Source organism: Bufo gargarizans, chromosome 2 (genome assembly GCF_014858855.1).
Source record: "Bufo gargarizans isolate SCDJY-AF-19 chromosome 2, ASM1485885v1, whole genome shotgun sequence".
NCBI classification, from domain to species: domain Eukaryota; kingdom Metazoa; phylum Chordata; class Amphibia; order Anura; family Bufonidae; genus Bufo; species Bufo gargarizans.
Genome location: NC_058081.1, coordinates 657,819,342 through 657,841,934, shown reverse-complemented (window position 1 = coordinate 657,841,934; position 22,593 = coordinate 657,819,342). Strand labels below are relative to the sequence as shown.

Here is a 22,593-nt window from a genome sequence, read left to right as displayed (position 1 = left end):
GGTAACAGAAATATATTGAGTTGCCATTTTCAACAGCATATTCACCATATTGGGCCATAATTGTATTTTTCAGTAAAATGTCCTGTGTGTAATGATGTATGAATTAGTCAAAAGGGGTAATTCCCATGTCTCCAACAGCCCCCCATGTGCCGGGCCCCTCACAGATAATATACTTACCCCGCTCCCTGCGCCGCTCCTGTGCCTCACACCGCCGCTTCTCCCTGTACACGGATGAAAACATCTGGTGTCAGGGGGGCGGGGCATGCAGGGACGGGGACGAGCCTCCCTAGCATCGCGGGTGACGCTAGGGAGGCTCGTCCCCATCCCTGCCTGCCATTGGCTGCCCCCCCCCCCCCCCCATGGATGTTTTCATCCATGTACAGGGAGAAGCAGCAGCAGCTGTGCAGGGACCAGGAGCGTCACGGGGAGTGGAGTAAGTATATTACCTGTGAGGGGCCCGGCGGATAACCCCTTTAAATGTCTCTTACCTGTCCACACCGTCCCAGCGATACCCTGGCCATATATTAAATCTGTTGATTGGAGGATTAGAACCTTTGTATCTTGGGCGTTCTAGAACAGTGTGAAAGTCAAAGAAAGAGCAGCATTAGCATCACCTAAAAGCGCAGTTACAGAGTTAGGACTCCTGCAGTTGATCTTATCCATTTTTGTGGGCCAATAAACAGATATCGGCTGAGAGCCTGCCGCCATTTTTTTTCCCCCTCCTTCAGAAATGTTCTAACCTTGTTCACAAAACGGACAAGAACAGGCCAATGGTCGATTTTTTGCAGAGCCGCGGAACAAATATACAAATGCGAACAGAACACCGATGTCCACCTCGTTTGTGGCCCCATTGAGATGAATGGCTCCACATCGGATGCAGAACAAAACTATGGCCGTGTGCATGAGCCCCATCTAGATATCCACTTTACCTTTCTTTCCGGAGCTTTCTTTATCCATCTTCTTTTTCAGGAACTTCGCCATAGGATCTCCCTCTCTCTCCTGTTCACGCAACATGCGGTCCAGGTCCTCATCATCGATGTATCGAGCAAGAGGCTTCGATATCTCTCGGGCAGCGTCCTGCACATTCTGACGTTGCTGCTCATGTTGGGCCAAACTGAAAAAAAAAACAAAAAAAAAACATATATGAGAAAATGATTACATAAATCTTAGCTTCTAAAGAAGTGATAGTAGGAACGCTCAGGGCTTGTGCTGCACATTGCACAACAGGTTCTGTGAGCTAAAGAGCCCAGAAGGAGACATGGCGGCCAACTAGGAGACAGCTTTATGATGGTGCTGATATATAGCTTTCAAAAGAAAATGGGAAAAACAAGTAAAAAATATAAGCAATTTCACCATTGTTATTTGGCATTTATTTGTGGTGTAAACAATATGTAGACTTCATTCTATGGGCTGGTATAATTACAATACCAAATTTATATGGTTTACGTTATGTTTTATTATTTTTCCACATTTTCCATATTTTTATGTACATTGATTTGTTTTCATGCACATCTTCCTTCCACAGATTAGGTGAAATGACCGGAGAACCCCTTTAAATTTTATTAACTGAACTGTATATGGGCTTATTTTTTTCAGGACAACTAGTAGTTCTCATTGGTACCAAAAAAAAAAAAAAGACTTTATGTGGGAGGAGTGGCTGCATTGCTATTGCATTGTTTTTTCAGGTTCCTTTTTATGGTGTTCACGGTGTTGGATAAATTATGTGATAATTGCAAAAGGATGGGGATGAGGCAATACCAGTTAGGAGTAGTTTTTTTTTTCCATTCTATTTCTTTTTTTTTTTTGCAGTGATAAAACATTGGGGGAGTTTGATCAAAACTGGTGTGAAGGAAAACTGGCTTCACTCCAAAGGAGCTCTGAAAAATGAAAGGTGGAATAGGATTGGTTGCTATGGGTAACCAGTTTTGATAAATTTACTCATTTGAGTATAGGAAAAAGGAGATTTTTAGTGAAACTCACCTGTAAAATCTTTTTCTCGTCTTTTCCATTGGGGGACACAGACCATGGGTATAGCTTAGGTCATTACTAGGAGGAGACACTATGCAAATAATAAAAAACAGCTCCTCCTCCACTGGCTATACCCCCCTGCTCCAACAGGAGGACCTCAGTGCGTGCAAAAGCAGTAGGAGAAGGAGATCAGAGACCAAATATTAACAAAGAAAAGCAGAACCAAGGAACACCGCCATCGGGCTGTTAACCATAAGGTCCCACTAGAATAGAACCAACCCCTCCTGCAACAGACAAGAATGGGTGGGAGCTGTGTCCCCCAATGGAAAAGACGAGAAAAAGATTTTACAGGCGAGTTTCACAAAAAAAATGTTCGTTTTCTCGCCCATTCCATTGGGGGACACAGATCATGGGACGTCCTAGAACAGTCCATGGGGTGGGAAGACCAGCACCTCCAGAGGGAAAACGTCCAACGGTTAAACAGGAACCACAGCCTGCAATACCTTGCGCCCAAGGGCAGCATCAGCCGAAGCCAAAGAGTGCAGCTGGTAGAACTTTGTAAAGGTATGCGACCAGGTGGCCGCCTTACAAAGTTGTGATGTAGAAGCTCGATTGCGCCTGGCCCAGGAGGCCTCCACCGCCCTAGTGGAGTGCGGGGTAACCCCCGCTGGGGGAACCCTACCCCGGGATCGATAGGCCATGGCAATAGTCGACCGAATCCACCAAGCCACAGTGACCTTGGAGGCCGCCAGACCCTTACGAGGCCCCTCAGGAAGCACAAAAAGGGAGTCTGAGCGGCGAAATGGGGCAGTAACCGACAGGTACACCCGTAAAGCGGACAACATCCAGAGAATGGAGAGCACGCTCCTTGGGGTTCGCCGGAGCGGGGGAAAAGGATGGCAGGACTATGTCCTCATTAAGGTGGAAGGCGGAGACCACCTTGGGCAAAAAGGAAGGGACAGGGTGCAGTACCACCTTGTCCTTGTGGAAGACCAAAAAGGGCTCCTTAGAGGAAAGGGCGGCCAGCTTCGATACCCTCCTGATGGAGGTGATGGCCACCAAAAAGACCACCTTCGAGGTGAGAAAATTCAGGGAAAATGTCCCTCAGGGGCTCAAAAGGAGCCGCCTGGAGAGAAGACAGAACCAGGTTCAAATGGTTCAAGGAGGGACATATGGAGGGACCGAATGCGCCACCCCCTGCAGGAAGGTCCTCACCGGACCTAGCAGAGCCAGAGAGTGCTGAAAGAAAATGGCCAGAGCAGAGACCTGACCCTTCAGAGAGCTCAGGGACATTCCCATCTCAAGACCCGACTGAAGAAAGGAGAGGACCACCAGAACGGAGAAATGAAGGGAAAAAAAGCCTATCTTCTCACAAAAGGCAAGAAAGGCCTTCCAGGTACGATAGTATATCCGGGAGGAAGCTGGTTTCCTAGCTTTGATCATGAGAAGCCCCTCTTCTTCAAGATGGTGGTCTCAACAGCCACGCCGTTAAACAAAGTGGTTGTAAATTCTAATGGAAGAGAGGTCCTTGAGACAGTAGGTCCTCCCTGAGAGTAAGAGGCCATGGAACGTCTGCCAGCATCCGAGTGACCTCCGAGAACCAGGCGTGGCAAGGCCAATCGGGGGCGATGAGGATGGTCTGGATTCCTTCTGCCGCGACCCTGCGAAGAACCTTTGGGAGTAGAGGCAATGGTGGGAAGACATAGAGGAGTGCGAAGTCTTGCCACGGAGACACCAGAGCGTCCACCTCGAACGCCTCCGGATCCCGAGCTCGGACCAGGAACGTGGGAACCTTGTTGTTGAGACTGGACGCCATCAAGTCCACGTCCGGGCGGCCCCAACGGCGACAGAGGTCCTCGAATACGTCCGGATACAGAGACCACTCTCCCAGATCCACCCTGTTGCAGCTGAGAAAATCCGCCGTCCAGTTTTCGACCCCTGGGATGTATACTGCAGACAATATTGGCACGTGAGCCTCCACCCACGGGAGGATCCTCTTCACCTCCTGCATCACCGGCTGGCTGCGGGTTCCGCCCTGATGATTAATCTAGGCCACGGCTGTGGCATTGTCCGACTGGATCGTTACCGGGAGACCCATCAGGAGGGGGGTCCAATGAGACAGAGAGGAAAATTGCTCTGAGCTCCAATATGTTGATCAGAATGCGGGCTTCCACTTCTGACCACACCCCCTGAACCGTCCGAGCCTGGAGAACGCCGCCCCAACCCAGGAGACTGGCATCGGTGCTGATTACTGTCCACGAGATTGGGAGGAAGGATTTCTCCGAAGTCAGATTCTGAGGGGACAGCCACAATGGGAGTTCCATGCGAACCCGAGGAGGAAGGCGGATCCGACAGTCCAGACCTCTTGAGGTCCTGTCCCAGAAGGACAGGATCACCTGCTGCAGAGGCCGAGTGTGAAACTGGGAAGGGGGGGTGTCTTGAAGGAGGCCACCATAAGCCCCAGAACCTGCATGCACTCCCGGATGGAGAGACACGGGAATGTAGAAGAAGGCAAGACACTGACTCCCGTATCCGTGAGAACTTGCAATCCAGGAGGAATACCAGGGCTGCAGAAGTGTCCATAATCATCCCCAGGAAGATCACCCTCTGGGAAGGTTGGAGAGAGGACTTCGGGAAGTTGATCAGCCAGCCAAACTGTTGCAGAGTCTGAACAGTGATCCTGACGCTGTCTTCGGCCTGGGGACGAGAGGGAGCCTTTATCAGAATGTCGTCCAGGTAGGGCAGCAGAGACATGCCCCTGGTACGGAGAAGCGTCTTGATCGGCACCAAGATCTTTGTGAATACCCGCGGGGCTGTCGCCAGCCCAAATGGAAGGACAACGAACTGATAATGACGGTCGCCAATGGCGAAGCGCAGAAACCGGTGGTGAGATTCTGCGATAGGGACATGCAGATAGGCGTCCCGGATTTCCACCGACGCAAGGAACTCCCCTGGAAGAAGAGAAGCAATAACGGAGCGGAGGGATTTGTTTAACAGCTTCAGGTCTAGGACCGGACGCACTGATCCCTCCTTCTTTGGCACCACAAAGAGAGTTGAGTAGAAACCTGCACCCTGTTCCTCCAGCGGAACTGGGACAACTACTCCCCTGACCAGAAGGGAAGAAACAGCTTGTAAAAGGGTCCGAGGCTCGGGCCGGATACCCCGGAACACAAGACTGAAAGAAACGTTCCGGAGGTCTGGAAACTAATTCTATCTTGTAACCGGAAGTTACAATTTCCAGGGCCCAGGCGTCTTGAACGTGAGCTCTCCAGACATGCTGAAAGGAGAGCAGACGGGCCCCCACTGCAAGCGGTGGGGGCGCCCCTTCAGGCGGAGGACTGCTTGGGAGCTGCAGGCGGGCAGAACTCCCCTGGAATTGTGCCCGCGGGCGCCAGGAAGGTTGAGGCTTAAAGGAAGGCTTCTTGCGGGAGTCTTGAGAGCCGCCGGAGGAGGGGGCTGTCGCAGACCTGGAGGAGGAGAAGCGCCGAAAGGACTGGTTTCTAGAGCCAGAGGGGCGAGCTCTGAAGGCGCGCTTAAACCTAGATTGGGGCAGGTGTGTACTCTTGCCCCCCGTAGTGTCAGAGATAATCTCATCCAGCTTAGCACCAAAGAGCCTGGAGCCCGCAAAGGGGAGGTTAGTGAGGGAGCGCTTGGAGGAAGCGTCGGCGTCCCAGACCTTCAACCAGACCTCCCTGCGCTGCGTGACCGAGAGGGCCGAAATCCGCGCAAAGATAGTGCTGACGTCCAATGAGGCCTCACAGAGGAATGTTGTCGCCTGGGACATCTGGAGGATGAAGTTTAGGGTGTCCGCAGAGGCATCCTGCTCAGAGAGGTCCTAATGATGGCGCTGCAACCGAAAGCGCCCTGGCTACCCAGGTCGAGGCGAACGCGGGCCGCAGACCTGTGCCCGCCAGAGAGAAGATGGCTTTGGAAAGAGTCCAAACGCCTGGCAACGGAGTCCTGTAGGGAGGACCCGTCCAGGACTGGTATTGCCGTATTCTTAGCCAATCTGGCCACCGGTGGGAGAAGACCACTGCTGTACGTTATCTGCCGGGAAAGGATAAAGAGTATACATGCGCCTTGTAGCAGAAAAACGGTGATTAGGGCGTTCCCAAACCTTAGAAATGACCTTGGCGAACTCGCCATGAATAGGGAATGTGACAGCCTCCGGTTTTCTGGGGTGGAAGAGGGGGAATTCCTGGCTACTAGAAGAAGGAGGTTCCCCCTTGGATGTCAAAGGTGTCACGTACCTCCGTGACCAAGTCTGCCACCATGGTGGAGAGCTTAGGCTACTTTTACACTTGCGTTCGGTGCGGATCTGTCTGGTATCTGCCCAGACGGATCCGGACCTATAATGCAAACGCTTGCATCCGTTCAGAACGGATTCGTCTGCATAACAGCTTTTCAGATCTGAGTTTTCCCATCGTGAAAACTCAGATCCGACAGTATATTCTAACACAGAGGCGTTCCCATGATGATGGGGACGCTTCAAGTTAGAATATACTAAGAACTGTGTACATGACTGCCCCCTGCTGCCTGGCAGCACCCGATCTCTTAGGCCCCATGCACACGGCCGTTGTTCACGGCCGTGTGCGGGCCGTGGAACTGCGGCCTGGATCCCTTCCTGCGAGCTGGAGCGCACGGCGTCACTGGTTGCTATGACGCCGTGCGCCCCCTGCTGCCGGCACAGTACAGTAATACACTGGTATAGATCATACCAGTGTAGTACTGTATTGCGGCGGCAGCAGGGAGCGCACGGCGTCATAGCAACCAGTGACGCCGTGCGCTCCAGCTCACAGGAAGGGATCCAGGCCGCGGTTCCACGGCCCGCACACGGCCGTGAACAACGGCCGTGTGCATGGGGCCTTACAGGGGGCTGTGATCCACACAATTAACCCCTCAGGTGGCCAGTGCAGCCCCCCTCCCCAGTATTAAATTCATTGGTGGCTAGTGCAGCCCCCCTTCCTCCCCAGTATTAAATTCATTGGTGGCCAGTGCAGCCTCCCCTCTCCCCCCTCCCCTGTATTAAATTCATTGGTGGCCACTGCGGCCTCCCCTCTCCCTCCCCCCCAATTAAAATCACCCCCCTCCCCCATCATTGGTGGCAGCGGAGAGTTCCGATCAGAGTCCCAGTTTAATCGCTGGGGCTCCGATCGGTTACCATGGCAGCCAGGACGCTATTGCAGTCCTGGCTGCCATGGTTACTTAGCAATTTTAGAAGCATTATACTTACCTGCGCTGTCTGTGGCCAGCCGGTCGCTCCTCTTACTGGTAAGTGAAAGGTCTGTGCGGCGCATTGCTTATAGCACAGACCTGTCACTTACCAGTAGGAGGAGCGCCAGGCCACAGACAGCGCAGGTAAGTATAATGCTTCTAAAATTGCTAAGTAACCATGACAGCCAGAGCTGCAGTAGCGTCCTGGCTGGCTGCCATGGTAACCGATCGGAGCCCCAGCGATTAAACTGATGGGGGTGATTTTAATTAGGGGGGGGGGGGGGGGGGGGAGAGGGGAGGCCGCACTTGCCACCAATGAATTTAATACTGGGGAGAGAGGGAGGGCCGCACTGGCCACCAATGAATTTAATACTGGGGAGGGAGGTGGGGCCGCACTGGCCACCAATGAATTTAATACTGGGGAGGGAGGGGGGGCCACACTGGCCACCAATGAATTTAATACTGGGGAGGGAGGTGGGGCCGCACTGGCCACCAATGAATTTAATACTGGGGAGGGAGGGGGGCCGCACTGGCCACCAATGAATTTAAAACTGGGGAGGGAGCGGGGGCCGCACTGGCCACCAATGAATTTAAAACTGGGGAGGGAGCGGGGGCCGCACTGGCCACCAATGAATTTAAAACTGGGGAGGGAGGGGGGTCTGGCCCCTGCTGCCTGGCAGCACCCGATCTCTTACAGGGGGCTATGATACACACAATTAACCCCTCAGGTGTGGCACCTGAGGGGTTAATTGTGCTGATCACAGCCCCCTGTAAGAGATCGGGTGCTGCCAGCAGGGGGCAGTCATGTACACACTTCAAGTTAGTATATACTAAGAAGCATCTCCGTCACCATGGGAATGCCTCTGTGTTAGAATATACGGTCGGATCTGAGTTTTCACGATCCAACTCAAATCCGATGGTATATTCTAACAGAGGCGTTCCCATGGTGATGGGGACGCTTCAAGTTAAAATATACCATCGGATTGGAGAAAACTCAGATACAATGGTATATTATCAGGGACTTCTGACTTTACATTGAAAGTCAATGGGGGACGGATACGTTTGCAATTGCACCATATTGTGTCAACATCAAACGGATCCGTCCCCATTGACTTGCATTGCAAGTCTGGACGGATCCGTTTGGCTCCGCACGGCCAGGCGGACACGAAAACGCTGCAAGCAGGCCCAGGAGGAGGGACTGGGCTGGTTTGGTGGAGGGGGAGAAGGCGGTGGATGATCCTGTCCCGAGGCAAGGCAAGAGTCACAGGAGCCTGTAACCGATAGTGGCAAGCAGCAGACCTTACAGGATCCCAGTGTGAAGTGTCGCTTTTGATTTTTGGGAGGCCCCAGTCCTTGGCATGATGGCGGTAATCCCGGAGTCAGGGTCTCCTAAAGTTTTGCAGAACACTATCAGTCCTACCGTGACCTGTGAGGAGCTGGAGTAGCAGTCAAGCATGGAGAGTCGCTGATGCAAAGCAGAAGCGTCGGAGCTGACGCGATAGGCTCCGCCCCCCAGTCGTGTCACAGAAATCATGAGTAGGAAAAAAAAAAATATAATAATAAATCAATCCCGGTAAAAAAATTGTGCGAAAAAAAAATGAAAAAAGGCAGACCCCGGCGCCGAAAATGGCACCCACCGCCAGGATACAGGGGACAAGAAGGAATCGCTCCTCCCTCTCAACCAGCTGGCCCTCTCACAGGGCACAAGGAGTGGCAGTGCACTGAATAGAGGGAAGGACTAGGTGACCCCAGATCTGGTAGGCCACCGGGGGGGGGGGGGGGGGGGGAGAGGTAGCCGGGGACAGCCTTGCGACCACGGCGCTCGCTCCACTGAGAGACCAGGACCCTGCGTCCTCTGTTTAGAAAAAAACAAACAGGAAAAGAAAAAACTACAGGGACAAGCCTGCAGGAGCAGGAGTGTCACCTCCTTATCCGACACCAAGCTAAAACTGAGGTCCTCCTGTTGGAGCATGGGGGGGGGGGTATCCTCCACTGGTATAGCCAGTGGAGGAGCAACTGTTTTTTATTATTTGCATAGTGTCTCCTCCTAGTAATGGCCTAAGCTATACCCATGGTCTGTGTCCCCCAATGGAATGGGCGAGAAAATAACTTTTTAATGATGTGTTTATCTCTTTTACATTTTGTATTAGTTCCACAATGAGATCTGACAATACTTGCTTAGATAATGCACTAATATTTCTGTATCAGCTTTACACAGACCGACAGCTTATTAGATCCTGCCTCTAGCGTTGCCCAATCCCTCTCCCTCTGTAAATCCTGAAAGACCACTAAGGTGCCAGAGTCAATGTTGATTACAGTATCTGAGGGGTTAAAAGGACCAGGATAGGAGTTAAAGTCACATTGAAAATTCAGCCCAGTCTGCAGACAACATCGTATAGAGCAGGAGGAGCCAAGCAGATTGATACATAGAGATGCTTCAGTATGAGCTGTATTCATTTACAATCCCTATGCATTATATTCTTAAGAGTCCAGGGGGCGCTCCTAAGCCGCGACTTACAGCTATCTCAGTATACACACTTAAACAAGGAAGGATGCTAATTATTAAGACCGCCAACATGGCTACTTAATTCAGAAAGAGCAGGGAGTCAAGTTATACCGAATATTTTCCCCCTATACTACATATACTCCTCCTGCTTCATAATGGTTGCCTGCAGAGAGCACTGGATTTTCATGGTGACGGGGTCTCAACCGTTGCAGCTCGGTGCCAGCTGTATGTTACAACTTGCTCCATACTACTACAGCTCAGAGCAAGAAGGGGTTAAACGGTCAGAAGACGTTGCAAACAAGAGAAGAGGGGGGGGAAAAAAACAAAACGCTGATCTGTATTCCACACCGAAATTGACCTAGAGAAAGTGCAGTAACATCAGCCTGTGTCAAAACTGAAGGCAGAAAGGTATATTGTACCAGATTTATAGGGCACATGCAGCTATAAACTTCCCACAGTGCAGGTAAGTCAGTTACCCTACCATTCAGTTAGACAGTAGCTAACATGACTTAGTGTTTGATAAATGCGGGGGCCCAAGCATATTGGAAAGCTAGAGAAATTTTCATTTATACAGTGTTTCAGGGTTTTTTGGTGCTGATTTTGGCACGTTTCCGCCTCAAAATCAGCTCGGAAAAATGCCTTAAAACAGCCTCCCATTCTTTTCAGTGGGAGGTGTGGAAAAAAGAAGCAGCATGCCCTATCTTCCATTAAGAAAGGGCGATTCCAATCTTAGACATATATGAAATATCCACAGGATATGTCCTAAATATTTGATAAATGCAGGACCCATCTCTGGGACGTGCAGCTATCTCTATAGGTCTACGGTGAGAAAACCCCTTTAGATCTTCTCACGTCTCTCTTTGCTGGGGTTATCAGGGCTCCGGTCCAGTCTATAACTTACCCTTTGCCCCATTTGGCATACATCTCATCCTTCTTCTCTTGCGCGGCTTGTTTCTTCAGTTGCTCTTCCCGTTCAGAATTTAAGTCTCTGCGTTTGCCGCTTTTGTCTCGAAAAACGGTCTCTGTATTCCTCGAGTCATCTGAATAGAAAGACATGGTAAAGAAGACGCCTTTTAAAACAATTCTGCAATTCTGTCAAAAATCATAGGAAATAAACGGATACGAATTTACTTCACCGATATAAGAATATGATTACCAATACACACACGACTAATGCTTATTCCCTCTCTTTATGGTTTGTAGGTTAACTGATTTACAAAAGAGAGAACAGCCTCGCCATATTGCAGTTTATATCAATTTGCTTTTGTCCATTGCTCTATGTCTTTCTGTGTCAATACCCTGATGGACGTCCGTACATTGTCACAGTCTGAGTATATACACTTTAAAGGGCATCTATCAGCCACCTATGAAGGCATCTGTTTTGGTCCCATGTCCATATGTGTCCACACTGCTGAGAACGCGAGGCCAACCAGAAGAACTTCCGGCCAGAACAGATTTCAGGGAAGGAGCTGGAGCCTCGGGGGACAGAAGATGGCCTGAGATGGGCATACCGATGCTGTGAAGAGAGAAGAAGCGGCTGCCCCGGGAGACATGCGACTACTGGGAATGCACCGACGGGCCCAGGGCTCTGGTAGGTTTGTTTCTGTGGGAAAACCTCTTCCCCTGTGTTAACTGGAGAACACAGGAGAAGGGGGCCAGCAGGGGACGATTAACACCTTAGAACCCGCCCAGGAAATATACTTATCTATCCAATGGTTTCTGCCCACCCTGACTCCAGAGGATAGATCATCAGTATTAAAGTCTTGGAAAACACTTTAAAAGGGTTTTTTCCATCTCAGACAATGGAGGCATATTGCTAGGGGGAAATTAATTTCTATGGGGCCGCCGAAAATAGCCCTAGCTCAGCTACTTCCATCTGCCCCTAAGAAGTGAATAGAAGCAGTGGCTGCGAAAGCGCTGTGCGCTCCCATTCATTTCTATGGGTATTTCGAAAATAGCCGAGAGTGCGCCAATAGGAACGATTGGTGGTGGACGGACCCGGCATCGCTGGCCTCCACTTTGCCTCCTTAGTTTTAGAGATAGGTGCGGGTCCCACCTCCGAGACAATGGGGGCACATTTTCAGAAATGGGAATACCCCTTCAAGGCCAGTGTTTCATACAGCCGCCTGGAGGTGAGCTGGAGTAAGATGCTGCAAATTTGGCAGTATGTGCACCAGAAAAGCAAATCTATACCATGCTATAAACTATAAAAGACTAGTGAGGCCATTTATATCTTGTTCATAACCCATAATCCAGGCAACTTCCCAATTAAAGGCTCTGAACATCATTCCCTTGTTCTCCACAACAAACAGGATTGTCCTACGGGTAGATCTGGGCATAAAACATAAGACTTCAATGAGTCAATAGAGCAGATTTAGGTGCAAAGTTATTTAATAGGGTCATCCAGGATTTTGCAAGTGATTGACTATCCTCAGGATAGGCCATCACGTTTGAATGGTGGGAATCGGACACCCTGCAACTCCAAAGTTCAGCTGTTTCAGAGTAGACATTCAGCGCAGGAAATACACAGCCCAGTACATTGTGGGTTGGATGGAGCCAGTTATGGCAGTATTCACTTAAAAAAAGCAAACCTCCCCTCACCAAACCACAGCCCCTTTACTCACCTGAGAATACACATATATATATATATATTCTCTATCAAAGTGACCAAAACAAAAAGAAGCCCATCTTAATACTTTATTTTATTGTCTTTAAAGGCGTTGTGCAGCCAGTAATATCGATTACCTATCCTCAGGATAGGTGATCAATAGCTGATCGGTGGGGTCCCAGCACCCCCAAACAGCTGTGGTGCTACTTCCTCTTCAAGATTGCACTGTCGTCTCAGAAGTCTTGGCGGCGTAGTGTAATTACAAGTGCTTGTTCCATTCACTTGAATGGGACGAGCAATTGTAATGCTGCTGCAAGCGACAAGAAGCAGAGTGTGATCTTGAAGAGGAAACAGTGCTCGCACGAGAGCTGCCTCCTCGTCAAACAGTGCCCCAACAATCGCATACTGATGACCTATCCTGTGTCATGAACAGAAGGGTGCAAAAAACGGGAAAAACTATGTCGATACCATGAAACTGTAGGCTATGTTGGGTTCTCCTTTTGGTAACAATGACAGTCAGTACATACACGTGTTTTTATATTTCTATAACTTCCATGCTGATAAAGAGCACCACGAAACATCGTGTGAACCTGGTCTTATACAAGGCACGACTGCCCTTCCGTTCTTCTCAAGAGCACTGTTGGTGAAAAGTCACACATACAATGAGACACTTGCTGTAATGAAACTATGTTTGCGTCACCCAGTGTATTTTATGTGGATATACAGGATCTAATACCTAGAGCCCCCTATAAAGCTGCATGTTTTATCTATTACCTAGAGACCCCTATAAAGCTGCATGTTTTGCGCTCACCTTCCAGGTTTTTGTTATTTTTCTCTGCTCTCCTCTGTTCTTCTTTCTCTTCTCTTAGGACCTTTGCAGACACGAGGCCAGCTTTGCCACCTGAGAGCATCTGAAATGGGCACAACCAGATTAAAAAGAGGCTTCTAATGACACTTATCATTTCACTTAAAGGGGCTGTCTCACCTCAGACACTGATGGCATATCACTACAATAGGTCACCAATATGAGAGAGCAGCAGGTTCCAGAGGTGGGACCTGCACCTATCTCCAGAACAGGACCCCTGAAGTGAAAGGAGAGAAGCCACAAATGCGCGACCATCCTTCAATTCATTTCTATGGGACTTCTGAAAATAGCCGAGCGTACTGGCTCGATTATTTTCGGAACTCCCACAGAAGTTAATGGAGAGCACACCGCACATGTGCAGCACACTCTCCTTCACAATCGATGGCCATTCTGGAGATAGCTGCAGGTTCCAGAGGTGGGACCGGCACCTATCCCACAATGATGGAATATCCTAGTATTTAATTGCCGCAACTAACATTTAGGTCTGACGGACAATTTCTAGGAAGCAAACATTAAGAAGCTCCATCCCTGATAATACTTTAAATTTGTTTGGAGACTATTTTACACTTTTACATATCTCGTACTAATCCAGTATCATAATTATAGCTCAGGACTGTCACAAGCTTTAAGAAAACGTATTTATTAACTAAGCTATGAATGGCATGAACTATAAAAGGCCCCTCTTGCACATCCGTTGATTAGGCAGTCCTAGGTGACCATCTAGTGTGTATGGTGGCCTCCTGACTCTTCGCCAGCAGATGATGTTCTAGCAGGATACACGACCACCAAACTGCACCTAGATTTATTATCCAAAAGGTGAACCGACACATCTGCATATAAGCACAATCGAGTTCTGCCATGGATTTGCTGTGGAAGGGCTGCTGGGTGTGCAGGAGATCCACGCTAGAATTAAACCTATTGTCATTTAATCTCTGGCTTTTCCACACATGCTATTTTGGTGCATATGAACAGCGCTGTGGAAACCACATTAACATACGTGCAAGTGCAGGCCGCAATGCCGTTTGCATGGCTGCAGATTTCCACACGTGGATTAGCCCCATTAAATGGGACTTCATCCGTAGAGGATCTGCCCTGTGGATATACCCTGAGTGAGTGTTCTGGAGGATTTGATTTCTTCATACATTACATAGGAAGATAATCAAACTCCACGAACGATGTGATATTTCACATCCTCTGCGGTGACACTTGCTGCCCGTCAAGTACCCCCACAGATTACAGATGAGCACTGGAAAAAAGTAAAAGAAAATCAGAGCTCTGTCGTTCTGGCATGTAGAGCCCAACTATGAACGCAACGTATCATTACCTGGGAGCCTCCGCTTTTTTCACCTCTGCGTCGTGGTGGTGACAAGTCTGAATCAGAGTCTCTTCTCTGTGCTTGGCGAGGAGGTGATAGGTCGGAGTCTGAACCTTTAGTCTGCGCGTTCCTTCGAGGTGATGCGCGCGAGTCCTTCTGTTGTGCAGCTGGAAAAAGAGAATATATATATAAACCAGTGTCAAAGACTTAGCATATCTGTAATGCTTGCTGAACAGTCAGGAGAGATATAGGACTCTATAAGGGACATAATGTGACTGTTCTGGGTGAGAAGCAGCAGACAGGGTAAGATTCTTACTTGCTTATTCTATTTCCCTTTGTCAAAACGTAGATTTTTGTTATAAGATCAGAGACAAATATGAACGCACAAGCAATATACAGCCGCAAGAAAAATTATTTAACACCCATTGTAAAGTTTACAAGCTTTCAGCTCTTTGCAAGAAACCAATCAAGGGCAATTTGAATCGCTCCACACAACTGATATAACAAGTGGTTTCTCCAAGTTCAACTTTTGCAGTCTCAGAATGATTCAACCTCCTCCACAGAATCCCTCATATGAGCACACGTGGAGGCGTACAGGGGCTTATTATGGGAAACAAACGTTCGTAGTAAGGTTCATTCCCGAATCGGCCCAAAAATGGTGCACTGTAAATCCACCTTCCAAAAAGAGAAGAGATTATTGCCTTCCACAAACAAGGATAGCAAAAGGTACTAAATGTTCTTAAAGATACAGATGGAAGCACAAAGGGAGTTTTATCAAGACTGGCCTTCCCTATGTCAGCCTGGATCCCGTGCGCTGGAGTTAGGTGCGCCCATTTTATTAAGAGGCAGATAAATTAGGTGAATCTCTGCCAGTCTGTGCACCAAAATTCCAACGATGTTAGCTAGCACAGACTAGCTATAACTTACACCAGTTTCTGGCATGCAGTGAGAGGCCCCGGCCTTTCCGCTAAGCCCATGCACCTTTAATGCCACTTTAGAAAGCAATAAAAGCCACACATAATGCTGTAAATATGGTGTGCGCCATAACACTTGAGGTATTAAAGCATTGGTAAATCTCTCCCCAAAGTTCAAAGTTAAAGGAACACTAGCTCCCTACCTGGACGTAACAGAAAGAGGAAGCTATCTCTAGCGGTCACCAGATTCCTGAGGAGCCAGGTGGTCAAAAACCCTTGAGTGACTGCAAAACACCTGCAGCAAGTAGAGGTTCCAGTGTGTACAGTAAGGCCAATACTGAATGCTGTAGGCCTCCATGTCTGAACTCCACAAGTCGTACACCTCTATTGACCCAAAAACTCAAGAAGAGTCAAAAAGCATATAAAATATGCTACAGAAGTTTTGGGATTCTGTTCTGTAGAACAACAAAACAAAACTTTTGATCTTATGGATCAGAAGTACCTCTGGAGGAGGACACATGCTGAAACGAATACCCTGCCTACAGTGGAGCATGGCAGTAGCTCTGTGGTGCTGTGAAGATGTTTCGCTTCCTCTGGCACTTGAAACCTGCAGCATGTGGAGGACAAGATGGATTCAATCAGGTATCAGGAAATCCTAGGAAGAAGCTAAAGTTTGGGCGTCACTAGACCTTCCAACAGGACAATGATCCCAAGCATACCTCAAAGTCCACCAAGGCTTGGGTTTCAGAAGAAGTACAGGATGAGTCTGGAGTGGACATCACAGTTGCCTGACTTGAACCCCACAGAAAATCTTTGGCGGCATCTTAAAGGCTATGTACACCTTTGGAGTCAATTTTTTTTTTTATGATTGCATTTAACTTATTTTTGGTTAAAAATCTTATTTTAAATAGGTATTTATTAAAAATATTGAGCTGTTCAGTCATAAATGGGTTAACAGTTTTTCTAACTGTGTGACTGGTGCTTTCACTTTGTGCCACTCATCTAATTACCCTCATTTCTAAACTACTAAGAGAGGTCTAAATAGAGATGAGCGAATTTCATATTTTGAAATTCGTTCACACTTCCGTTATGCAGGCATTCGTCCCTGTCCCTGTTCCGTTATGCAGGCATTCCTCTCCTGCATAACCGAAACGGGACAGATCCGTTATGCAGCCCATAGACTTCTATTACGATGGAATGAATAATGGAATGCCTCTAAAGGCATTCCGTCATAGAATTGCGTTATGGTCCGTGGTAACGGAATCCGTAACACAATTCTGCTTTTACCACCAAATGAAGCGTGAACTAATTTCATAACATGAAATTCGCTCATCTCTTGTCATAAACACTTATTTAAACCACATTCCTATCAGTAAGGGCTCTTTCACACTTGCGTGGTTCTTTTCCAGCATAGAGTTCCGTCGTCGGGGCTCTATGCCGGAAAAATCCTGATCAGGATTATCCCCATGCATTCTGAATGGAGAGAAATCTGTTCAGGATGTCTTCAGTTCAGGACCGGAACATTTTTTGGCCGGAGAAAATACTGCAGCATGCTGCGCTTTTTGCTCCGGCCAAAAATCCTGAACACTTGCCGCAAGGCCAGATCCGGAATTAATGCCCATTGAAACGTCGTTTCGGCGCATTACCGGATCCAACGTTTAGCTTTTTCTGAATGGTTACCATGGCTGCCAGGACACTAAAGTCCTGGCAGCCATGGTAAAGTGTAGCGGGGAGCGGGGGAGCAGCATACTTACCATCCGTGCGGCTCCCGGGGCGCTTCAGAGTGACGTCAGGGCTCCCCACGCGCATGGATGACGTGATCGCATGGATCACGTCATCCATGCGCATGGGGGCGCTCTGACGTCATTCTGGAGCGCCCCGGGAGCCACACGGACGGTAAGTATACTGCTCCCCCGCTCCCCACTACTACTATGGCAACCAGGACTTTAATAGCGTCCTGGCTGCCATAGTAACATTGAACGCATTTTAAAGACTGATCCGTCTTCAAATGCTTTCAGTTCACTTGCGTTTTTCCGGATCCGGCGTGTAATTCCGGCAAATGGAGTACACGACGGATCCGGACAACGCAAGTGTGAAAGAGCCCTTAGATAAGGATTGAGCTTTAATGAGTGTTTATGATGTGAGAGAGCAGAGATAAGAAGTCCGTCTGCTCCTCAGATGACGGAAAGGGCAAAACATCTACAGGCTGCTAGTAAAGCATGTCAGCTCTGTAGAGAAAAAAAAAGGATTCCATATTGTTAATAAAGACCAATTGAAAAAATGATTTTTAGCTCAAAATAAGTACAATGCAGTAATTGCCCGCAAAGGTGGTTGCAGCACAAAAACCCAAGAATGTTAGCGAACTGGAGGCCACTGTCCATGAATATAAAGGGCTATAGAATGCTGCCAGAATCCGGTGCTAAGCTAAGCACTAAAAATGTCTGCTATGAAGGCACTTGTCGAATTTGGAGAAACCACTTGTTATATTAGTGGTGTTGAGCAATTTTAATTGCTCTTCTTTGATTGGTTTCTTGCAGACACCGCAGAGAAGCCTGATGGACCCCAACTGTAAGTCAATGGGTTCCATCAGTCGTAGCTGAGGCCATTTGTGCAACGGATTCGGCACTGATAATTGGCTTCCGTTAATTATGGAAAATGCAAAGTAGTTACTAAAACCTGGCTTTAGTTTTTTTGGGTCAATAACATGACACGTCCATCAAGTAGAGCATCCCTCTTGTATAACTACTAGAAATATTTTATATTCTACTATTTAAACACACCTTTTTTCCGAGTGTCTCGTGGTGGTGACAATGCTCTATTCCGAGGAGGAGAAGGGTCTGAATCAGAATCATGCCGCAACGAGGAATGTGGAGAGGTTCGAAGGGACTTCTTTACATCGCGTTTCGATCCTTTGTCCAAACCTGTGTCACGCCTTTCTTTATGAGAAACATCTGGGGAGTCTGTGTAGTAGGATTTACTTTTTTTGTTAGGATTGAGATGCTTTTGTCTTTGTGGAGAAGGAGTAAGTCTTCTTACTTTTCCAGGGAGGGATTGGTCTGGAGAGTCCCGCCTGCCCTTCCTGGGTGGAGAGGCAGCTGGAGAGTCCCGCCTGCCCTTCCTGGGTGGAGAGGCAGCTGGAGAGTCCCGCCTGCCCTTCCTGGGTGGAGAGGCAGCTGGAGAGTCCCGCCTGCCCTTCCTGGGTGGAGAGGCAGCTGGAGAGTCCCGCCTGCCCTTCCTGGGTGGAGAGGCAGCTGGAGAGTCCCGCCTGCCCTTCCTGGGTGGAGAGGCAGCTGGAGAGTCCCGCCTGCCCTTCCTGGGTGGAGAGGCAGCTGGAGAGTCCCGCCTGCCCTTCCTGGGTGGAGAGGCAGCTGGAGAGTCCCGCCTGCCCTTCCTGGGTGGAGAGGCAGCTGGAGAGTCCCGCCTGCCCTTCCTGGGTGGAGAGGCAGCTGGAGAGTCCCGCCTGCCCTTCCTGGGTGGAGAGGCAGCTGGAGAGTCCCGCCTGCCCTTCCTGGGTGGAGAGGCAGCTGGAGAGTCCCGCCTGCCCTTCCTGGGTGGAGAGGCAGCTGGAGAGTCCCGCCTGCCCTTCCTGGGTGGAGAGGCAGCTGGAGAGTCCCGCCTGCCCTTCCTGGGTGGAGAGGCAGCTGGAGAGTCCCGCCTGCCCTTCCTGGGAGGAGAGGCAGCTGGAGAGTCCCGCCTGCCCTTCCTGGGAGGAGAGGCAGCTGGAGAGTCCCGCCTGCCCTTCCTGGGAGGAGAGGCAGCTGGAGAGTCCCGCCTGCCCTTCCTGGGAGGAGAGGCAGCTGGAGAGTCCCGCCTGCCCTTCCTGGGAGGAGAGGCAGCTGGAGAGTCCCGCCTGCCCTTCCTGGGAGGAGAGGCAGCTGGAGAGTCCCGCCTGCCCTTCCTGGGAGGAGAGGCAGCTGGAGAGTCCCGCCTGCCCTTCCTGGGAGGAGAGGCAGCTGGAGAGTCCCGCCTGCCCTTCCTGGGAGGAGAGGCAGCTGGAGAGTCCCGCCTGCCCTTCCTGGGAGGAGAGGCAGCTGGAGAGTCCCGCCTGCCCTTCCTGGGAGGAGAGGCAGCTGGAGAGTCCCGCCTGCCCTTCCTGGGAGGAGAGGCAGCTGGAGAGTCCCGCCTGCCCTTCCTGGGTGGAGAGGCAGCTGGAGAGTCCCGCCGGACCCTTCTGGGTGGAGAGGCAGCTGGAGAGTCCCGCCGGACCCTTCTGGGTGGAGAGGGGTTTGGAGAGCCCCGCCTGCCTCTCCTTGGTGGAGAGGGGTTTGGAGAGCCCCACCTGCCCCCCCTGGGTGGAGATGCAGCAGGAGAGTCCCGCCTGGCCCTCCTGGGTGGAGAGGCAGGTGGAGAGTCCCTTCTGCCCCTCCTGGGTGGAGAATCCCACCTGCCCCTCCTGGGGGGAGAGGCAGGTGGAGAATCCCACCTACCCCTCCTGGGGGGAGAGGCAGGTGGAGAATCCCACCTGCCCCTCCTGGGGGGAGAGGCAGGTGGAGAATCCCGCCTGCCCCTCCTAGGGGGAGAGGCAGGTGGAGAATCCCGCCTGCCCCTCCTGGGTGGAAAAGCAGGTGGAGAGTCCCGTCTGCCCCTCCTGGGTGGAAAAGCAGGTGGAGAGTCCCATCTGCCCCTTCTGGATGGAGACTGAGAGGCAGGTGGAGAGTCGCGTCTACCCCTCCTGGGTGGAGAGGCAGGTGGAGAGTCCCACCTGCCCTTCCTGGGTGGAGAGGCAGCTGGAGAGTCTCCCCTTTCCCTCCTAGGTGGAGAGACAGCTGGAGAGTTCCGTCTGACCCTCCTGGGTGGAGAATCCTGTCTGCTCCTCCTGGGTGGAGAGGTGTCTGGTAATTCCAGCCTGGCCGTCCTGCGTGGTGAGGCATCTGGAGAATCCCGTCTTCCCCTCCTGGGTGGAGAGGCATCTCGAGAGTCCCGTCTTCCCCTCCTAGCTGGAGAGGCATCGCGAGAGCCCTGTCTTCCCCTTCTCCTGGGAGGTGAGGCATCTGGAGACACCTGTCTGCCCCTTCTCCTGGGAGGTGAGGCATCTGGAGAGTCCTGTCTTCCCCTCCTCCTGGGTGGTGAGGCATCTGGAGATTCTCGTCTGCCCTTTTTTGGGGGGGGAGGTATCCTTTTTGGAGGAGGGGAATGGTCTGAAGAGTCATGCCTGGCCCTTTGAGGTGGAGAAGTGTCTGGAGAGTCATGCCTGGTCCTTTGAGGTGGAGAAGGGTCTGGGGAGTCATGCCTGCCTTTCTTTGGAGAATAGTCAGGAGACTTATGATCAGTCTTCTCAGCCATGGCAGAGACATCTTCTTCTGCCCTATAGATGGTATAAAAAATAAAATAAAATGAATTACAACATCATAAAGACCGATAATGCATTCTAGTAACTAACAGAAGCAGCCATTAATAAAGTAAGTGCTAAAGGTGGTCATACACATTAGATAAAAGTAGGCTGATAGCTGAACAACTATTGAACGAATGCTTATCTGCTGAATGATTGGAGATGGAGTCATATTGCATCTTAGTCCACATTGAAATAGTTTGCACTAAATATCTGCTGTTAAACTATCAGCCAAAAATACAAAAATTTTAAGTATGGCTGACTTCTTTGCAAACTATGAAGGTCTGCCATTGGTTGATTAAAACTACCATTCAGTGTAGGGCTGCAGCTAACGATTATTTTAGCAATCGAGTATTCTACTGATTGAGTATTCTAATAAGAAAAAATGAATTAATAGACTGTTTTCCTTTATAAATATCTTGGGCAAATGCCAACTTTGTATAAACAAATGGGAAAAGTTGTCTTTTGCCGAGATATTTCTCTCACCCAGCATGGGTATATGTAAAATGACTCCCCAAAACACATTCCCCAACTTCTCCTGAGTACGGCAATACCACACATGTGACACTTTTTTGCAGCCTAGGTGGGCAAAGGGGCCCACATTCCAAAGAGCACTTTTCGGATTTCACCAGCCATTTTTTACAGATTTTGATTTCAAACTTCGCACGCATTTGGGCCCCTAAAATGCCAGGGCAGTATAAATACCCCACATGTGACCCCATTTTGGAAAGAAGACACCCCAAGGTATTCCGTGAGGGGCATGGTGAGTTCCTAGAATCTTTTATTTTTTGGCACAAGTTAGCGGAAATTGATTTTTTATTTTTTTTTCTCACAAAGTCTCCCTTTCCGCTAACTTGGGACAAAAATTTAATCTTTCATGGACTCAATATGCCCCTCACGGAATACCTTGGGGTGTCTTCTTTCCAAAATGGGGTCACATGGGGTATTTATACTGCCCTGGCATTTTAGGGGCATTTTAAGTCTGGAATATAAATGTCTAAAAAATTTTACACATTTGGATTCCGCGAGGGGTATGGTGAGTTCATGTGAGATTTTATTTTTTGACACAAGTTAGTGGAATATGAGACTTTGTAAGAAAAAAAAAAAATAAAAAAAATAAAACACAATTTCCGCTAACTTGTGCCAAAAAAATGTCTGAATGGAGCCCCTCAATGACAGGGGGGTGATCAGGGAGTGTATATGGGGTGATCACCCCCCTGTCAGGCTCCATTCAGACGTCCGTATGTGTTTTGCGGATCCATGGATCGGATCCGCAAAACACATACGGACGTCTGAATGGAGCCTTACAGGGGGATGATCAATGACAGGGGGGTGATCAATGACAGGGAAGTGATCAGGGAGTCTATATGGGCTGATCACCCCCCTGTCACTGATCACCCCCCTGTAAGGCTCCATTCAGACGTCCGTATGTTTTGCGGATCCAATCCATAGATGTGTGGATCCGTAAAACACATACGGATGTCTGAATGGAGCCTTACAGGGGGGTGATCATTCCATATAGACTCCCTGATCACTCCCCTGTAAGGCTCCATTCAGACGTTCGTATGTGTTTTGCGGATCCGATCCATGGATGCGTGGATCCGTAAAACACATACGGACGTCTGAATGGAGCCTTACAGGGGGTTGATCAATGACAGGGGGGTGATCAGGGAGTCTATATGGGGTGATCAGGGGTTCATAAGGGGTTAATAAGTGACAGGGGGGGGGGGGGGTGTAGTGTAGTGTAGTGGTGGTTGGTGCTACTTTACAGAGCTGCCCGTGTCCTCTGGTGGTCGATCCAAGCAAAAGGGACCACCAGAGGACCAGGTAGCAGGTATATTAGATGCTGTTATCAAAACAGCGTCTAATATACC

The 22,593-nt window shown here is 49.6% G+C and overlaps 1 protein-coding gene across 2 annotated transcripts in view; it reads right to left on the bottom strand.

The window, feature by feature from the left end:
- The window catches only part of BUD13 (BUD13 homolog), a 47,615-nt gene that overhangs the window by 3,025 nt on the left and 21,997 nt on the right, over positions 1-22,593 (bottom strand). Inside the window, exons 5-11 of one of the 2 annotated variants that reach the window (XM_044282267.1) lie at positions 18,500-20,695; positions 18,171-18,460; positions 14,486-14,643; positions 13,108-13,207; positions 10,590-10,728; positions 930-1,114; positions 489-570 (exon numbers count right to left, since the gene is read on the bottom strand). In XM_044282267.1, coding sequence (XP_044138202.1) covers positions 489-570; positions 930-1,114; positions 10,590-10,728; positions 13,108-13,207; positions 14,486-14,643; positions 18,171-18,460; positions 18,500-20,695 — 3,150 coding nt within the window. Of the gene's footprint in view, positions 1-488; positions 571-929; positions 1,115-10,589; positions 10,729-13,107; positions 13,208-14,485; positions 14,644-18,170; positions 20,696-22,593 lie in introns of both variants that reach the window. The other variant, XM_044282266.1, reaches the window with a different exon arrangement.